The sequence below is a fragment of the Periplaneta americana genome, chromosome 6 (assembly GCF_040183065.1).
Source record: "Periplaneta americana isolate PAMFEO1 chromosome 6, P.americana_PAMFEO1_priV1, whole genome shotgun sequence".
Taxonomy (NCBI): Eukaryota; Metazoa; Arthropoda; class Insecta; order Blattodea; family Blattidae; genus Periplaneta; species Periplaneta americana.
In genome coordinates, this window is record NC_091122.1 from 117,026,520 (window position 1) to 117,048,083 (window position 21,564).

At 37.4% G+C, this 21,564-nt stretch overlaps 1 protein-coding gene across 1 annotated transcript in view; it reads left to right on the forward strand.

Moving 5' to 3' along the window:
• LOC138701666 (scavenger receptor class B member 1-like) overlaps nt 1–17,537 on the forward strand; it is a 43,778-nt gene extending 26,241 nt beyond the window's left edge. The window contains exons 4-10 of the mRNA XM_069828800.1: nt 3,754–3,901; nt 7,611–7,808; nt 10,044–10,289; nt 12,966–13,116; nt 14,349–14,467; nt 15,259–15,387; nt 16,809–17,537. Coding sequence (XP_069684901.1) covers nt 3,754–3,901; nt 7,611–7,808; nt 10,044–10,289; nt 12,966–13,116; nt 14,349–14,467; nt 15,259–15,387; nt 16,809–17,003 — 1,186 coding nt within the window. The 3' untranslated portion in view covers nt 17,004–17,537. The remainder of the gene's footprint in view (nt 1–3,753; nt 3,902–7,610; nt 7,809–10,043; nt 10,290–12,965; nt 13,117–14,348; nt 14,468–15,258; nt 15,388–16,808) is intronic.
• Nucleotides 17,538–21,564: the final 4,027 nt, after the last annotated feature.

Here is a 21,564-nt window from a genome sequence, read left to right on the forward strand (position 1 = left end):
ATTGTTTTTACAACATGAGTTTATGTAAGACCCGTCACTGAAGCAAGTTGAGATTGAGAGCGATGCATGGACGTCAATCGTGTCTAAAAGTTTTGGAGTGAGATTGAAGTCATACTTTCCCCTTCAGCTGAGTTTGGCATACTTGCTCTAGAGATCTGCAGAGACAAGTGTTCCCATGAAGTATTGAATTTAGACGTGAAAGTAATAGTTATTATACTGTAGTTTTGTTTCTAGCCAGTATTATTCAGGAAGTAGGTTATTTAACGTGCCGTAACTTTATGATGCAGAATTTTCGGCTTTACCTCTCTTCCGAAGGATTAGTCGTCATTAACATTTCATTACCAATATTCGGGTTTGAACTGGCGAACCCCGGATTGGATGGCGAGTATTGCAACGACCAAATTTAATAATCGAGGACAACTAGCCATAAGCACATATAACCAGAAATAAATACACGAACAAATATTCTATTAGTATAGAGTTATTAAACCTTCTGTAACTATTTCTATATGAACTACAGAAGAATAACCGACGCCAGTCTGTCCAAAGAAAGAATGAAGCGATGTAAATAACTTACATGCTTTTGGTCTTGAGATCCCTGAACGGGAATGACTTTTGTTTGTTGTCATGTGAACACATCTATTGGTTTTCTACGGTTTACATCACTTTATCGTTTACAGAACCGAGTGTAGATTTTTGTTACGTGAAATTAGAGATTGGCACATTATCGAAACGTTAACTAATATTTTGTTGAATATTTCATACTGTTGATCAAGTTTGTTTAAATTTTCAGACATGCTTATTTGATACAGTAATGTATTTTACTGCAGTTTCCAGCGTTATTATTTCTTTCCGTACAATGAAATCTACGTCACTCGAAAGGTCGCAGGCGCCTCATATCCGTTGGATTACACCCGCAGAACAGGGTTACTACAACGTTTGAATGGGCCACTGACTCTAGATAAGGAGAGATTTCCAGTTCATCTCTCGAGCCGTCCTTCTTCCTGGACTTTCCTTTCATGGGTTACAAGTTCTCGGTTGCCATGACGCCCCCGATTTAAAACATTTCCATTCTTCACAACTCTCCCTTCACAGAACTTTCCAGCGGACGACATTTTTATTACCTCCATTCATGCACAATAAACTTATCACTTTGGCTCCAGCCGTCACCGTAGCTCGTTTTACTTGTAACTGCATAATGAAGGGATCAGGATTCGATTCTGTGAAGATTCTGTGGTAGACGTAGAAATTGTGACATAATATGTGACTTTTATTTACGATATAGTCGTAAATTTCCCTAATCGTATGATTGCGATGCATGTTAAGTGCAAAGTTAATGTTGTGTTAAGCCTTGGTTTTTCTGAACCGACGCATGTGAAGTGCGAGGTGCGAGGCCCGCCACGCACAAATCCGGACTACACGAGAGATAGTGAGTGGTTTCTATGGCTGCGAGATACGCAGACCCCGCATCTCGCAGTTATAGAAACCACTCACTATCATTCGTGTAATCCGGATTTGTGCGCGGCGGGCCTCGCAACTCGCATGTGCCGGTTCAGAAAAACCAAGGCTTAAGAACCACTAGCGTCTCCTCCCTAAAATTCACTTCATTTCAAGTATGGTCGGACATTTCTGTGACATTGTCGCAGTGATATCAGACCTCAGTGGAGCATAAAGCCTTGTTTTTCTGAACAGACGCATTCGACGTGCGACGTGCGAGGCCCGCCTCGCACAAATCCGGACTACACAAGAGATAGTGAGTGGTTTCTATAACTGCGAGATGCAACGTCTGCGCACCTCACAACTATAGAAACCTCTCACTATCTCCTGTGTAGTCCGGATTTGTGCGAGGCGGGCCTCGCACGTCGCATGCGTCGGTTCAGAAAAATCAAGGCTTAACGCAACCCCCCTACTTACCCCGTTCCTCAATCCGCAAAGATCCTACGTGAACCTGTAGCGCAATATTTCTTAGGAGCTTAGCTAGTGAAATGGGATGGAATAAAATTTCGGGAGGGGGGACACTACGACCTTTCAAGATATATTGCGTTAACCCTCAATCTTGGTGCATTCCCAACTCACACGGCCGATTACAGTAAGATTCGCTGGGGAAAGGGAAAAACCCGACAAAAATCCCAACTGTGACCTTGTCCGCCGCCAGTGTCACAATAGATTTTTCAATGAAAAAATCCCAGGCCTCACCGGGACTCGGACCTGTGTGACAGGCTGAAGATCTGACAAATCAGCCACCGCAGTGTAATTTCGCTAGTGATAGGCCTACGATGTCTTTTCCGCAACCATCTGCGTCAGAAACTTATGAGCAACTTTTCCAAAAAGAATGGGAACGTAAATATTTTCTCATTTCTTTCGAAGGTACCGGTAATGCAAAATGTTTGCTCTATTCTAAAATTCTGCATTGTTTTCAAATTACAAGTATTCCTATAAAAAGGCACACAAAGAATTAAAGTATTTGATAATTAATTTTTATTAGACATAAAGACAATTCTGCTTAAAACAAATATTAAATTAAATTTGATTGAATGTTTTATATAGGTTTCAAATATCTACATTATATTCTATACACATATTCGAGATACCAGCGCAGAAATTTCTGCTTTCTTTAAAGATGTGGAATGTGCAAACAGCTTAAAAAGTTAAAGATAAGGTCAATGAAAATTAAAAAGAATTAACAAAAAAGGTTACTACTTGCTAGTTATACAGGGTGTTAAAAAGTATCCAATATTTTAGGAGGTGATAGTATGCATCAAAACAAGAAAAAAATGTTTAATAAACATGGGTCCTACAACACATACTTTCTGAGATCTGAGCACTTGTTCGTAGGAGGTGCTCAATGTGATGTCCATTTATGGCAATGCATTTTTCTGCCCTACAATACAGCAGACTACCAGATAATCATACCGTAGTTGACACCCCTGGCATGGGATAATGACACATCGCAAGAAATACTGAAAACAAAAGTTTGATTACGGATATGAGCGGTGTTCAGCAGAGATGGTATTGTGAATTTTCGTAATAAGCATGTGTGGGCTGATGAAAATTTTATTTCCATGCAGTTGAAGAAATAAGGCATCAGCACCGATTCTCAATCAACGTATGGGCAGGCGTTATTGGTGATAAATTAAGGGCCATACGTGCTACCACAGAGACTTTCAGGACTTTCTTATCAACGTATTGCCTGCCTTGCTGGAGTATGTGCCATGTCATCAAAGACTACAAATGTTGTTCATGCATGATGGCACACCAGCACATTTTTTCGACAATGAGCGTGAACACCTGATGCTGATATTTCAGGACCGCTTTATTGATTGGGGAGGCCCCACACCTTGGCCTGCTCGTTCCCCAAACCTAAATCCCCCAGACTTTTGGTTATCAAGAACAACCATGTCAATTTCAAAGAGTGCGTGATTCCTTACGCCGAAGGGCAGAGAAATGCATTGCCATGAATGGACATCACATTGAGCACCTCCTATGAACAAGTGTTCAGATCTCAAAAAGTATGTGTTGTAGGGCCCAAGTTTATTAAACATTATTTTCTTGTTTTGATGCATACTAGTACCTCCTAAAATATTGGATACTTTTTTAACACCCTGTATAAGTTAAATGGGAAATAGGTCGTGCTTTGAAACATTTTAGTGTTGGGGAATTTCTAAATAATTGTATCGTATCAGAAATATACGAGTAGAAAGAGTCAAGAAGCGTTGTACGTATTATGGATGTTCTGTTGTAACTGTGTTGCAGGGAGTATACAGAGAAAGTGAACATCGTGTTCCATGACAACGGAACTGTGTCTTACCAGGGTAAGAGTTCCTTCAGCTTCGTTCCAGAGCTGTCTGTAGGTCATCAGCCACGACACGAACGTGTCATCATGCCTAACATACCGCTGCTGGTGAGTGTCGCCATCTTCATCATGAAGAGAATTTCAACATATGAATGTTTCGAGTACTTGTCTGCTATATTTTATAGTTTGTTTCCTCCTTTATCTGTAAAAGACGTCGGAGGTACAGTATCTGGTAACTTAGACCCTAGTTCATATACCCAGATTGCTCGGCCTTATAGGCTTTGACGGTAACAACTTTTGTCAGGTTTAGCCTACCATGCTGCCATCTAGTTATTATATAAGGAGTCACGTCATAACTCCCATTTGAATTACATTAGCGACTGTACTGTCATCTCGTGTTCGTTTACGGGCGATCCTGGCGGTCGTTCTCTTCAAAGTGCTACCGATTTTAACATAGGGATGAGCTATCCGTTATATATGATCTAGGCTTAGATCTATATCCGCAAAGATTACTTGGTGGGACGAAATAAAACTGACTAGCAATTTTCCTTAGATCAGTCAGGAAGAAAATTGTTTTAACTATTGCATGTCCATGTGATGCTAAGTGTTTCATCGCCACTAAAATTATATTTCTCTTGGCTGGATTTTAATCCAAGAAATTCACATCCAATGACATTGTACAGGAACAACTAGCTCGCGAAGGATAAATATAACACCAAAAAAAATGGAGTTTTTATCATGTTATTCTTGTATTATTTCCAATTCAAGAAAGTGTGTTGTGATCCAATTTATTATCCTAGTTGTAGATATACGTCACTCAAAAGAACTTTCTTCCTGTGTACGAGGGCTCAATTTCCCGACCGTATATCGTGCAAAATCTTAAAAACAAGTTATTTGCCCTTCTTTTAAAATTACTCAAATATTATCTTAAAAACCAAAAATATTCCCTTACAGGTTAAATTGATTAATGTAATATGCAAAATAATACTCGTATATATGGTATTAGTGTTCATAATTCGCATTTATTTATTTTATTTTATTTTGTACAACGTTTACTTGAAATAACAAAATACATTGTGGTACAATTATGTTCTCCATATTCTCTTCTGAAAGTCTCAGTCTTTTGTCGTTTGACATGAATTTAAAGACTGAGCAAGGCTTCCACATCACAAGATGTCCCTGTACACATCTTTCAAAATATTATGTACTTTACCGCTAACCCAACTTTAACCTGCTCACCATGTAACACCTTTCATTTCTGCAGTCGGCAAATCTAAGCGTAAGATGATGCACTGCATGCTGATGCTTCCACTAACACAGGTCAAAAGAGCGACAATTCTTTGCCAGACTCTCGCGCACAACATCGCGTAATGTGTTTGAATTTAGCATTAAGCATTGTGTAATATTTTTTTAATTTAACATTGCACATGTGTAATATGAACAGTAATTCCACCACTGAAATAACCAGATGAGCAACCGAATATAAATTAGTAAATAAATAATTTATAAATAACAGACAAAATACTTCGAAATATTCACTTATATTCTCCTCAAACCCTGAAATATGCACCTATATTCCCCATGAAATTTGATATTCTGAAAGCATCTATGGTGAAATGCAGTTGTACTTAAAATCAGCAACATATGACATGTACTCTCAAACGAAAAAAAATGTTTGTACAAGTTATTTTGTTTTTATTAATAGCGTTATTATGTAGAGGGCTTCTTATATTATCTACGCGTATTTGTGTTGGTAATTCATAATACAGAGTGAACACAGGCATAATCAGCTTTTGTTTTCGTTAATTAGCCTTCGCGATTTTCTTGCTCCTTTGGAAACCTTCCGCTAATGTGAAAATTTAAATTTACATATACAACCAGCTATGGGCTTGTTCCTGCGTACACAATATTCTATGTACAAAAAACGAACTGCCAAGCAACGGCGATGACTCAGAATAATACGAGTAATTTAAAAGCTATAATTTTGCACTGATAAATAATCCTGATTGGTTCAAATTCAACGGGTTTTTACATTTGGTGAATAGGTGCACAAGTAATTACAGTAGAGAATCGATTATCCGACTATCGATCAACCGAAACATCGGTTAACCGAAAGCGCACGCGCCATGTAGAAGCTTCACTAGCGCTGTTTGCGAGATTTAGCGGCAAAAAAAGTCTCTCAACTCTGAAGCAAAAAAAAAAAAAAAAAAAAAAAAAAAAAAAAAAAAAAAAAAAAAAAAAAAAAAGTTTGGACTTCTTTCCCTAAACTGTAGGCCTACTTTAATGGCCGTTTTGAACTTGTCAAACTAGGCTAGTCAGTTTTCTGTGCTATTTTATAAGACGTGTGATACAAAATATATACTCTATGTACAGTTTTGAGTTTAATATCAGTGTTTCTTTGTTTCATACTGCTCCTATATCACCGGCACAATTTGTTTTCGTAAATGATCGGTTATCCGAAAAATCAATTATCCGAACACCTCCCGTCCCCAATTGTTTCGAATAATCGATGCTCTACTGTAGTTTAATTAATATTTAACTTGCCGCCGGCATAGCTCAAGGTTAAGGTGCTGATATCCCGATACAAGAATACGCTCGGGCTAATTACTTGCTTGGAGGTTTTCGTGAGTTTCCCAGTCTTAAGACGAATGTAAGGTAATCCATGGGGAATCCTCGGTCTCATCTGGCCAAATACCATCTCATTGTCGCCAATCCATCGACGATATATAACCTTTAAAGTGATAAAGCTCGTTAAATAATCGATTATAGGCAATAAAACATGTAGGCCTACCTTCTGTAAAAGTTACCCTAATTGCTATTGAACTAACCCATAGAAATGGGTGAAGTTCGGCAGTTTCAAAATTTATTACAAACACTCTCATGGCCATATTATTATTTTTACTTGGCTATTTAACAACGCTGTATCAACTACTGGGTTATTTAGCGTCGATAGAATTGGTGATAGCGAGATGGTATTTGGGAGATGAGACCGAGGATTCGCAACAGATTACCTGACATTCGCCTTACAGTTGGGGAAAACCTGAGAAGAAACCCAACCATGTGAACAGCCCAAGCGGGAATCGAACCCACGCCCAATCATAACTCCTGATCAGCAGGTAAATGCTTTGCAGGCTGAGCTACGCTGGTGACATTTATTAAATGTTATACCTTAAATTTATTTGCTGTTGTTTGGTCAACTCTCCGAAGACAGTTGGAACCTCAGAAGTGACGCCAATAAGCCATTACTCATGAGGCGACTAAACGAGGAGATAAGGGGTATGGTGGCCAGTTCCTTTCTCCAACTTAAATTAGGCCTAAAATGTTTTAATTTAGGAACCAACTCACACTTGATTTTCACGAAATAGTATTTCTTTTAAAATATGACTTATTTCTGCAACTTGCGAATTTTTCTTGTCTTTCCTTAATATTTTCTACCTTTTGCTACATCAAAGCCTTGGTTTTTCTGAACCGACGCATGCTACGTGCGAGGTGCGAGGCCCGCCTCGCACAAATCCGGACTAAATGAGAGATAGTAAGTGGCTTCTGTAGTTGCGTGGTGCGCAGACCGCGCATCTCGAAGTTATAGAAACCACTCACTACCTCTAGTGTTGTCCGGATTTGTGCGAGGTGGGCCTCGCACCTCGCACGTAGCATGCGTCGGTTCAGAACAACCATGGCTTAACGTTACATAACCATCTCACTGACTTTTGATAGCTCTTATGTTTTAAAAGGGAATTTCCGAGGCAGAGAAAGTGCCCTGAGAGAGTTGGTGCGGAGTACAACAAACACTTGTGACTGCACATTGAACTGTTTGCAGAGTGCGTTGTCGGTGATGAAGGACAACTTCCTGCTGGCGCAGATCGCCTTCCTTGCTGTGGCCCGTGGTCTGGAGGCGGAACAGTTCGTCCGCGTCACCGCTCACGATTTCATGTGGGGCTATGACGATCCTCTGTTCAGTGCAGCGGCCACCATGGGCCACGCCATGCCTTACAAGAAGTTCGGCATCCTTGCGTCGGTCAGTTTCATTTGTACATGTTATTTGGATTCAGGGTTAATTTCCTGTCTTACCGTTCTCCCATTTCTCCATTTCAATGTATTTATCGTTATTAACTTCACATCATCATCATCATCATCATCATCATCATCATCATCATCATCATCATCGTCTACGATTTCCTCTAATACAATTTCCACCAACATCAATATGTCTGCAACCACCATTACTACGTCCACACCTGTGGAGTAACGGCTAGGATGTCTGGCCACGAAACCAGGTGGCCCGGGTTCGATTCCCGGTCGGGGCAAGTTGCCTGGTTGAGGTTTTTTCCGGGGTTTTCCCTCAACCCAATATGAGTAAATGCTGAGTAACTATCGGTGCTGGACCCCGGACTCATTTCACCGGCATTATCACTTTCACCTCATTCAGACGCTAAATAACCTAAGCTGTAGGTAAAGCGTTGTAAAATAACTACAAAAAAAAACCATTACTACTATCATGACCACAACCTTATCACTACAATCATCAATATTATCTCCGCTATTACTTAAAATTCTATCACTACTAATATCACAGTCATATCCTTAAATTCCACTATTTTTACTACTATCAACAGCATTACATTGAAATTACATTAATAAAAGTGAGTAACAATTATTATAGTTATGTAGATGTATAAAAATTGGAAATTTATCCCTTGAAAAGGTGGAAAAATTTAGTATCTTGAAGCAACAGTAACAAATATAAATGACATTCAGGAGAAAATCAAACGCAGAATAAATATGGGAAATGCCTGTCATTATTCGGTTGACAAGCTTTTGTCATCCAGTCTGTTCTCAAAAACACTGAAAGTTAGAATTTATGAAACAGTGCTATTACCGGTTGTTCTGTATGGTTGTGAAACTTGAACTCTCACTTTGAGAGAGGAACAGAGGTTAAGGATGTTTGAGAATAAAGTGCTTAGGAAAATATTTGAGGCTAAGAGGGATGAAGTTAGAGGAGAATGGAGAAAGTTACACAACGCAGAACTGCGCTCATTGTATTCTTCACCTGACATAATTAGGAACATTACTTCCAGACGTTTGAGATGGGCAGGACATGTAGCACGTATGGGCGAATCCAGAAATGCATATAGAGTGTTAGTTGGGAGGACGGAGGGAAAAAGACCTTTGGGGAGGCCGAGACGTAGATGGGAGAATAATATTGAAATGGATTTGAGGGAGGTGGGATATGATGGTAGAGACTGGGCTAATCTTGCACAGGATAGGGACCGATGGCGGGCTTATGTGAGGGTGGCAATGAACCTGCGGGTTCTCTAAAAGCGATTTGTGAGTAAGTAAGAAATACAGTAAAACCTCTGTTGTTCAGAATAAAGGAGGCTGACTCCATTTCGGATAAACAAAATTACGGTAATAAAACCATTTTTTTTAAGAATTAAAAGGTTAGAAACTGGCGTATAAGTTGTGTACATGAAACTGTAACGAGTATTTAAAAAAAAATAAAGTTGATGCAATGTCTGCAGTAGGTTCAGATTGTCAGATTTAATATTGATTCTTCATTATATCTTTAAAAAGATGTCTAGTTACCTAGTTCGTGCATTTAGGTAAGGATCTGATGATGCTGACAAGCATTTATTATGCAGATTTTTTTCATTTAGTAGCGTATAAAATATATACCGAACTATGAATCTTTAAAAGTTTATTTTATAAACAATGATGTAAACCTGCTCCAAATGGTTTATAAAAGGATATATTTTAGAATTGAAATATTTATTTCATATTTTCATATTTTTCCAAAATAAATTTAATATTTTGGTAAACTTTTCCTCATATTGTGCCGGTCTCTGTTTATTGATGAAGGAATAAATGAAGAAATAAATTATGATTTCCAACTACATGAAGTGAGATTATTACAGTAGCAAATTATCATGGATTTATAAATGATATAGTTTACCTATGATTACAAAAGTAATAAAGAACTTCCTGTCATGGAAACACATCAAAATACAGCCGTAATTAGTCGCCTACAATCTATACAGCAATTTTAAAAATCTCGAAAAGGAGATAGGCAGACTTGAATTGGATGCAAAGACTTAGAACCAATCTTTGTGGTTGTTAATGGTGATGATAAATAAATCCTGACAGCACACAAAATCAAATATATAATAACATATAATGACTAATTTTATTTTTGCAAGGTAAAACATATTTAGCAAGTCAGTGGTATCGTGAATATTATTGTATGGAATTGCAGAGAGTGGGTGTGAGGAAGGACACCGTCACGATGTACACGGGCAAGCGGAACTTGCAGAAGCTAGGCATGGTGACAAGATTTAACGGCCAGGAGCGCCTGCGTCACTGGAGCGGCGAGTGCAATCGCATCGACGGCACGGACGGCACCATGTTCCCGCCGAACCTGCTGGACCGCAACACCACCATCTACATCTTCCAGGGCAATATGTGCCGGCGTTTACCCCTCCAGTATACCGAGGACGCCGTGGTGAGTCAGTCCATCAGTTGCTCAGTTAGTTGTCAACAGTAATCTCACTAGAGGTTTTGATTTATCTAGAGAAAATCAAAACTCGAGTAGAATTTAATTTACTATTACACGATTAGAAGATAGTACCGGGTGTTTCAAAATGGATACCGGGGTGTTAAGGCTTTGTAGTATTTATTACATTTAACATACAATTATAAATAATATACCAAATGAAAGAGCAATTCAAACAGTTTTGCTACAAGTGCTCAATGTGAGCACCATTCGTCACGCGACACACATCGAGTCGATAAGCGAGTTCTTCCCTAACCTTGATCGGTGTGTCTGGAGTAATTGTTGCAACAACTGCTTCAATCCTCTGTCTTAAGTCTGGTAGGTCAGCTGGTAGCGGAGGTACATACACACGATCCTTTATGAATCCCCAAAGGTAAAAATCGCATGGAGTAAGATCTGGTGAATTTGGAGGCCATGCGAATCAAGCTCTGTCATTCGGCCCTTTTCGGCCAATCCAGCAGTCGGGCACAACGTCGTTTAACCAATCGCGCACTTCCATATGCGTCCCCTTAAAATTCTCCACACAGACGTCGCTGGAATTGCTAATTCACGACTGCCTTCCGAACAGATTTCTAGGGGCTACGCGTGAAAGACTCTCTCACTTGTTCAACGGCAGACAGAGGAAATAGTGCATGCGCGTACAAAACTGTTTGAGTTGCTCTTTCATTTCATGTATTATTTATAATTGTACGTTAAATGTAATAAATACTACAAAGCCTTAAAACCCCGATATTCATTTTGACACACGGTGTACCAAAGATTAGATGAAATAAATTACTCTAATACAATAAAATATTGACTTACTAAAATTCTATTTCACTCATATCAGCTTCACCAATATGTTTGAATGGAGCCGCATTTTCAATTGACTATCTAGGCGGTATACAAATGACAATCGCAAAGCATGTTTTATAGCACCGTGAAGAATTTGCAGTTTGAAATGTTGGCAAACAAAGAAACAAATGGTGGGGGGGCGATAAAAACAGAAGAAAGTATATAAAGATTAGTTCTCTAATACAATAAAATAGGTAGGCTATTAATTTACTTACTAAAATTATATTTCACTAACGGAACGGAACCGCCATTTTCAGTTAACTATCTATGCGGGAAACAAATAACGATCGCAAAGCATGTTTTATAGTACCAAAAGAATTTGCAGTTTTGAATGTTGGCAAACAAAGAAATAAATGCTAGGGAAGTTATAAAAACAAAAAAATGCTAGGGAAGTAATAAAAATAAACAAATGCTAGGGAAGTGATAAAATTTTAGGGATATACAGCCATGATTGGTTGAAACACATCCTTTCGTACTGTTTTATTGGTCAAAAGTAGTATGTCTTAGTAAAAGTGTAATAGTCAAGTTAAATCAGTCAGTTGTTGAATGATTTAATGCATAAATGATAACCAAACTTGTGCCTGTCTCATCCTGAAATGTTGTACAAAGTGTCTGATTTAAGCCGTTCATTTTTGTTTAAGCAGCCCAAATATCAGTCCAGACATGTGGAAGGTATTTAATGGTTTCACAGGCGGAATCAGGGGTGTGTATAACGTCCGCTGACATCGTCACGTGAAGGTTACGAATTTTAGTTTTCGTGTGATAATTTTATGTTAAACATGTGCAGTCAATCTGTTACGTTATTTATTTATTTTATTTCGGCTTTCTAGCATATGTTATAGTCGCATTTTTCATTGGCTAGTGTTTTATTAAGTCATTTACTCTTTTCATATTTCTTAATACATAAGTTATCTACAATCTCTCAAATTAATTTGTTTTGTTTTATTCAGGATAAATAACGGACATAATAAGAAGGTACTTGTAAAGAACAGACTGCTTAGAGTTTTAATAAAATTTATCAATTTATTTAAAGATATTTTGAGTATGGGATGTCACTTCTAGTTACACTACCATGAGAACGTCACAATCTGGGTAGACCATGAAAAAAGCTGGATTCAGACTATAACATACCAAATAGTCTACGACATACGAGATCAATAACAACCCGCATGGGGCTCGACCATGTCGACGTATACTTCTTGCTGGAATATCTTATATTCTTCTGTCGCTATCATTCACTTTTGCTCTCGCAAGTTTCAGAGATTCGAACCGTGAATGATTACCGAAGACAGGATTCAAACTTTTATGGCTATTGTTTGGAATATTCTGGTTCATAAAATGTTTAATCGATTACATATTTACGTTTTAAAGTACATAGTATTAACTAGAACCTTCTATTGTAGAATCACCTGCTTTCAGAGTTCGACATAAAGAGTACGAAAAGAAGAATCGGGGATCGAACCCTCACAGACAGTCGAAATATTCATAGAACCTATTACTCTAGCTGAGAGCTATTAACTCTCTTGAGAGATCCGCATATTAGAAATTAATGTTTCTTTACTTTGACACATCGTATGAATCAATATATTAATGAGTCTATATCTACTTATTATTTTAACTGTTTTCAGTCATTATTTAAACTAAAATATAAGCTCTACAAGTTAAACAATTTCAACGACGAAAAGTGTCTATCCCTAATCGTGTTATGCGTGATGCCTAAAACAATTTATGAACGGCTTGAGTCAGACACTCTGTATATTTAATTCATTCTCAATTTGGTTTCTGTTACAGATTTTGGGCGGCATCCCCGTTCTTAGGTACAGAGTGCCCCGCAACACGTTCGACAACCCCGACGTGAACCCCGAGAATGCCTGCTTCTGCCATCAGGATGTGGAGAGCTGCCTGCCATCAGGACTCTTCAATGCCTCGCCATGTACTTTCGGTATGTAACCTCTAATTACAGATTTGATCCATCGTTTCTGACTTAAAATCCGAATATTCTACTGGTATGCAGTAAATGAATCGTTCCGAACGGCAGCGCTCTTGTACGAATACAGCACGCTGCACCGTGAACTTAAAGCGAGTTTTGGTAATGATGACAATGATATTTGAATTAATGATGGTGAAAATCCGAAAGTTACCCAGAAATTCTGCTTCAGTTGGTTGTGGGAAAACCTCGGAAAAAGTTCAACCAGTAACTTGTTCCAAGTAGGATTTGAACCCTGGCCCGCTCGTTTCACGGTCAAACACGCTTACCGTTACTCCACACTGGTGGTCTTTTCCTAGCTTAATTCGTGGTTTCCTTATTCTTCGTAGTGATGAATTGATATATCAACTGAAGTATTTCTCTCTGTTATGTGTACATTTCATGAGGTCATACATTTAGGACAATTTTCTCAAAATAGTAGGTTATAGCTACTGTAAATGATAAAATATATTATTTTTATGTTTAGAGACCTGAAGAATCCAAAAATAAAAATATTTATGTTACCATTTAAAAAGAAACAGATTCTTGATACATTCTTTATAAATGAAAAACATGTTCAAAATAGTCCTTTTTTTCACCCCTATAACTTCCGCATATAGAGTTTCTTCATAAAATGAAAAATAGGGAAGCTACAAACAGTGTTCTGTACTTTATACTCACCTGGTTTATAAATGCATACATGTTATCTTTCCACACTTTCAACATCGTCTTTGAAAAGGTGAACATTTTTTAGCAATTTAAAAATTTCGAATTATAAATTATTGTCCGTTTTACGGTCTATCTAGGCAGTTCTTGACTCATAATCGAATGCTCAGTGGGGATCTTATGTGGGAAGGTGCACTGTGCACTGCCGTTTCCACTCTACTTCCGCGAACGTGGAAAGGTAAAATGTATGCACACACAGATATATATATATATATATATATATATATATATATATATCTGTGTATGTGTGCGTGTGTGTATTGCGGAAGTTGAATTGTATAACTTTAAGTTAAGTAAGATCTGAAACTTTCGAGGTGTTCAACGTGGTGCGAAATTTTAGCCTTTTTCTCGCCGTGTCATAAAAAGAAACATTCAACCTTTCAGAACAATGGTCGGCTCCATCATCGCCTACTTTCCTCCACTTAGCAGATTATGCTATTTTTGGTACTCTATTTAATATGATCTAATTTTATAATTTTCAGGTGCACCTGTAGTTATGTCCTTCCCTCACTTCTATTTGGGTGACCCTGCTCTGCAGGAAATAGTAGATGGCCTGAATCCAGACCCAGAGAAACATGACGGCTATATAGACATCCACCAGGCAAGTAATTCCAGGATTTCTCTGCCAGAGAATTTTGTTCAATCGATGCAGAGGAAACTTGTATTCGTAGATTATGATATTGGCAATTCTTAATTTAACCGTGTCTTATGAACTACAAAGACTATTGATACGGTAGTGATACAGCATTAGCAACGTTAGAAAATGGGTAGTGGTAGAAACAACACTTTTCAGAAAGAATGTCATTTTTATACAAAAGTAATGGTATAAATAGGTTCATGTTTTGTGTTGGAGAGCCTTTTTGTGTGATAAAACAAAGAAAGCTCATCTTCTTCTTTGGGTGCAATTTAAATGATTTCATTTACGTGTGTCTTTTGAATAGTAGTTAAAGAAAATAAGATACAATGATTGCAACATTATGAAAAAATTCAGTTAAGTCGATGGGCTGAAATCTTCCTATGATTTGAAAGCCTAGTTTCGGCCAAGAAGCCAAGTAAAAAAATAATAATTTTCCCCATGAAACATTACGGTTGATGACTCGAGAGTTCAGAATGACAAGGTTCTATATAGTGTTTAGTAAATTTTACAGGAGAGCATTTTAAAAGTTTGGTTGTTAATAAAATCAATGAAAATAAGAACCTTTTCAAACTAACTTTATCACGTACAATAAATGAGATATCAACATATAATTTATATGGTAGATAGCTGTGAAGTAGCAGAATTCAATGCAACAAAAATCTCAATTTTGCTGAAAATGTCAGATAGAAGCTTGTCATTCTGAGCCAGCGGACTATGGATTAACCTGCAAAATATTGATCTTTATATTTCTTCAGGAGTTGGGCGTATCCCTCGGCGGCAGATCTCGCTTGCAATTCAACATGATGGTGCGCAAGCCTTCTGCACTTAACCAGCTGGCGGACTTCGCCGATGGCTCCGTCCTGCCCATCGCTTGGTTCGACACGGTAAGTATCTTGTCAGTCAGTCTGTGTAGAATGAGAGGCATAACTATCGTGTTTGCAAACCGAACTCTTTGCCAATATTCAAGAAATTTTAGTTTAGTGTTATGAGTGGTGACAGGCAAAATATGAAATTTCGTATTCTGAACCATTCCTGTTAGCGATATGAGAACTAGGATTTTTACGATGCACGATAGCTATATAGAATGCAATTAACACCAAAAAATGTTGATACAATTTTTACATTTTATAAAAATCGTATGTAAGGCTATATATTTTAATATTTTGTACGACTTCTCCCCCATTAACATTTATTTCTGTAACTACCAGAGAGAAAAATATGAGAACGCAATAGGCCTAAAGGAAATACTTGTGGAAGTCAAGTAATTCATTCCACAAAAATTCCGGGATTCCCAATGAAAAATGAAATCTCCAAATTCCTCCTGCGATTACTTGAATTCGTAGAAAATCCACAAACGATTATGGAAAACATGGAAATTTTACTTGAAGCAAGTAAAGCGATAGGTTTGGAAGTAAATTCCGAAAAGACAAAGTATATGATTATGTCTCGGTACCAGAATATTGTACGAAATGGAAAATATAAAATTTGGAGATTTATTCTTCGAAGAGATGGAAAAATTAAAATATCTTGGAGCAACAGTAACAAATATAAATGACACTCGGGAAGAAATTAAACGCAGAGTAAATATGGGAAATGCCTGTTATTATTCGGTTGACAAAAAATCTGAAAGTTAGAATTTATAAAACAGTTACATTACCGGTTGTTCTGTATGGCTGTGAAACTTGGAACAGAGATTAAGGTATTTGAGAATAAGGTTCTTAGGAAAATATTTGGGGCTAAGAGGGATGAAGTTACAGGACAATGGAGAAAGTTACACAACGCAGAACTGTAAGCATTGTATTCTTCACCTGACATAATTAGGAACATTAAATCCAGACGTTTGAGATGGGCAGGGCATGTAGCACGTATGGGCGGATGCAGAAATGGATATAGAGTGTTAGTTTGGAGACTGAAGGGAAAAAAGACCTTTTGGGAGGTCGAGACATAGATGGGAGGATAATATTAAAATGGATTTGAGGAAGATGGGATATGATGATAAAGACTGGATTAATCTGGCACAGGGTAGGGACCGATGGCGGGCTTATGTGAGGGCGGCAATGAACCTGAAGACCTCTAATTCCGTACAGCAAGTATTTTTAGGAAAGAGCCTAACAGCTCAGCCACTAGTCTTTACAGACAGGCCAACAGAAACGGATAGGCAAATCGAGATGCGACGCAACCACTCGGTTGGACAGTACGGTATAGTCACAAGAGTGAGGAAGGAAGGCCAAAGAGCTTAGACCTTGAAAATAAGACAAAACATCTGTTGATTCTTCAGAAAAATGATGTGTGATTTACTTTTCAGAGCGTTGAAGATCTGCCGAAAGAAATACTGAGTGTGGTGTACCACGTGACTTTCACTACGCGTCGCGTGGAGAAGATAATGCAGTACGTGCTGCTGGCAGTGTCCTGCGCCCTGCTCTACGTCTTGGTACGGCGGTTCCGCAACTCCAGGAGTCCTGCTTCCAACTCAGATGCCGGCATTGTGGCGCCCATATGAAGCAAACCGCTGCTGTACTGTGATTCACACCACATGCACCCCACATTGGGGACACGAGCCCCAGGCTGGGATCTACTGCAACATTCCTGTACATGATACATAGTATTTATAACTCTAAACACAGGACGTCCCAGCGTCCCGTTATATTCAGGGTATGTACTTTCCGTAGTTCGAGATGTGATCCTCGTATACATTTTTTCGTTTCCATAATCACACGGGAATAAGCATTCGTTCCGGTTCCTGAGAAAGCCATAAATAACCAGTCAAATGGAGGATGTAAGCCTATTTTGCTTTATCTAAATAAAAAAAGAGGGAATAAGCTGTTAAGGTATAATGATGTGTTGTATTCTCTCTTGTTCCGAGTTACACATATGTACAGGTACGGAAATAAAGTTTGAAGCTCTTTTTATATTGTTTCGCTTACAACACACTGCATATGTGCAGTAAACAAGAGCCCCTGTATATAGGCTACCTATTAGAGATGAACAACGATCGAGAAAACGAGACTAACAGCGCCCGCAAAGCCGAAAACCCGCACGACAATATTATATTACGTCGCGTCCTTGACGTAAAGACTGGTTGTGAGTCTTCCGAGACTCGATGTTGTGATCAAGTCCCGAAGTCAGCAGTTGTTTATACCTGACTGAACTTTTATCTACTTTGGCAACTGTTATATGTAAATGTATGAACCATCAAGTAGCCTATTTGAAAGATCACGACCTTTCAGTGTATAATAATCCGTTCCTCAGTCTTTATTTAATTACTAGGCCTTATTAAAAGGCTAGGAATTTTCTTTTCAAATGTTTGAGATCAAGTGTGCAATCTCAAGTAAAAAGATATTAATGTAATGTTTCATGTTTCTTAGAAATGCAAATTTATTTGATAATTTTTTTCTGTTTATATAACCATAGGTAATGTCATATAATAGAACCAAAACATTTTGATAACTAAGATCATGTTCTGTTTTGTCTTTTTGTCTCATTTAAACATTTACTAGTGGCTTGTGCAGCAATTGCTGCAAACTAAGTCCATAAAAAGTTCAAATAAAAATGGTTCAGATTTATTTTCAATGAAGAATACCAGACATTTGGATAGTTATTTGCTTCCATAATAGTGAAACATACTACCTCTGAATGTTTTTTTTTTTTTTTTTTTTTTTTTTTGTTGCCAAATACTTTTCCTTGAACCTATCCGTCTTCAGTTCTTGAGTTTCAATGCGAAATCGCTAGTAACAATGGCAGGATGATCAGTGGGTTTTTCATGTGGGAGTAATGCAGTAGCTATTTCGGGTCATTGCGGATTGTATGTGAAAGTTAAGAAAATGTAAGGTTTGTCATGCTTTGAACAAAAGACTTAGCATCTTGATATAGCTGCTGCATGTTTCGTGAACTACCCTGAAATGTAGGCTAGAGGGCAGAATCACTTTTTCCCACTAAAAGATCTTGCTGAGGTGATCAAGAGACTACAAAATCTTGTAGGCCTCTTATTTTATCAATAAGTTTAATACCTTTTGGTCTTTTCTTATGGATTGTAATTTTTTGCGCTTCTTCCAGACAATACTGATCTATCAAATACTGCTGGATTAATTTGTGTAACAATGAATGTTATTTCGTATATTTTCTGTAATATAGGCTGTTGTGAGGAATTTATTGCTGAGATGTGGAAAATGAAGCGAATGATATGTCAGAGTTGTAGAATCTTATATGCGCCCTAAATAAAATTGTCCATCGTAAATCGTTAGCAGCTTCAGTGTTTCATTTGTTGCTGGTTGCGGGAAATAAACGTACTCATCACGGTAGCAAGAAGTGAAATGGTATGCTATTTTCCCTACAACAAAATATGCTTGGCAGCGATCACAAATCTAATTAATTAAACCAAAGGAATATGAAATTAATTTTGATGTAGTTTAAAGACGCAGCTAAAATAGGAAGCATGACTCAATTACTACCAAGGAAAGTTAGAGAATCAGACATATAAATATCTATATCACATTGCCATTACATAGACTATATGAAAAGGACCCACACCACTTGGTTAATAATTGTAAAAGTATTTCATGTTTAATAACAATATTGTTACCTTACGTAAGTTTTATAGTTTTCAGTAACATAAGTTTATATAGGCCTATAGCCGTTACTCAGTAAATTATAGAAATGAAGATCTAATATAAAATATTCTTTCTCTGCGTCTACTTACATAAGGCCCCAAATGGTTTCACTTTCATATATCAGTACAGCATTATGTGTTGCATTAACTATAATAATATTTCATTTTTAATGGTAATAATGTCATCAAGCATTCTTAAGTTTTGTAGTTCTTATTATCCACTACACAGCTGTACTCTGAAAACTACAGACCAGAGAATCAGACCTGTAAATTATTTTTTATACGTTGTCAAAAAATTGCACAAATGAAAATCGACATATTGGCATTATGATGGGAAAGAATCTGAGCCATCTGAACTCTATGTCAGCAATCCTGTAGGTCATGGCCTTCTTGTAATAGCCTATTGTTTATTGTAGTGTGTGTTTTTTTTTATTCTGAAATGCAACACGGCCGACTTGATGCTCGCTTCGCTTAAGGAAGCGAACATCAAGTCGGCCGTGAATGCAATTAATTAGTTCTCAAAACTGACGAAAAATGGATTTTGGAAAAAAAGAAAATGATGTAGGAAAATTGACATTTCACTGAAAACTACTACTTTTCCGAAAAACTTTAGGTTCCAAGCTTCAGAATGAGGGGTCATTTATTAAAATCCGTTCAGCCGTTTTCCCGTAATTTCTATTACCAGTTAAAATTATATATATAGATGTTATTTATTTCAATGATGTATGTTATTCAAAGTTACGAAATCTTTCCACGCCGACCAAATGCTATTTCGAGAATGACGAGCGAGAATGACGAGCCGAGACTCGAAAGACAAATGCAGCGAACACAGCGAGCGAGAGCGGCAGTTAGTTTTGTTCATCTCTACTACCTGTGCTACTTGTGGACAGTCGTTGTAAATTGTTGCCTACATACAGGTGGACTCCCATCAAGACTCGCTCCAAATTTTTAATTCCATATCTGTACACAGCTTTTCGTAACGTCCGATTGTACAGGGAAGACCATGAAGAATGGGAATATCTGAATGTCTACTATGCTTCTTACATACAGTATATTGCTAATGTAAGAAACGTATTTCGCCATACAACTTTTAATATTTTCGTTGAAATTTTAGGACTGCAAAACATGAAAACTTTTGTCAATCTCAAATCTCACTCAGTCTGAATGTGTTAAAACTTTCCCATAACCAAACTTGAGTATCTTCTGTGATTTTCCGAAGACCATAAACATTTCGAAAGGACTAGGATGTTTTCTTTTCAATTACTATATTACCACTTGACTGGTTAATTAATTTACATTATAATACGAAAACGAATTAAATATTTTATAATATAGTTTATTATATTTATTAAAACAATAGTAAAATCTTCAATTTTACTGGAACATATCGAAATAGTGCTATTATTAAATCATAGATTCAGCACTGAACATAAAACAGCTTGATTTACAAATTGGTGTAACACCGGACTGAGAATTATCGACACCAATCGGAACGAACTTATTGACGGAATAATAATATCGTAAACATATCGTATCATTCACTGAAAAGTCGTTACTACTCACAAACAGTAAACACGAATTGTTATCGATGCCTTCGAATGTAGGAAAGCACATTTACATCATTATATTTTTTTCATTCTTGTCGTTGATTTGTTTTTTACGATTTTGTCGCGTGTCTCTTGTTTTTTTTTTTCTCGTTCGTTGTTATACTCGTAGAAGACCAAGAAGTACACTCTTGAGAAGGATAGAAATGAAGTTCAACATCATGTCGCTAGGATTACGGTTTAGTTCCTTGCCTCAGAGTTCGTTTGTATAGAAAATGACGCTAACAGCCACTATGCTTGGTTGGCTGAAACTTGAAAGAATTCCACATGCACATTAGTAATAAATAATTGAAGTAGCGTGTCATGAACCGCTTTTGGGTGAGCAACTGCATGTATATAGGCAGTAAAAGTCGAACTACTTTCCAGATGTTGCATGGATGCAGGATGTGCTTACCTAAATGTGACAAAACCACACGCTACTTAAATTGGATTTTCTGCTATAAGTACAAGGAAATTACGAATGTGTGAATAAAATAGAAAATGCTATGTTTCTTTAAAACAATGAAATAGTGGTATCCACCACGCATGAGTATGATTTATTTTTGTTAACATGCGTGTTACTGAGGTAGACAATTTTTATATGACCAAAATAAATGTTTTATGTGAAACTAAACATTAACCTAGATTGAATTGCATATTTTTTTATGAATTTATGTGAATATGCTAGATAGAGTATGGAGCCTACAGATTGGACCAATCTTATTATACAAGGATGAAGTGTTACAAGAGAAATTCTACCAGGAATTTTGGAAATATACACAACCATTATCTTCTCAGGCCCAGTTCTTTTCTGTACTACGGCTATTACTGTAGGGAAAATTTTGGTTTACTACACTTATTGAAATTTATAA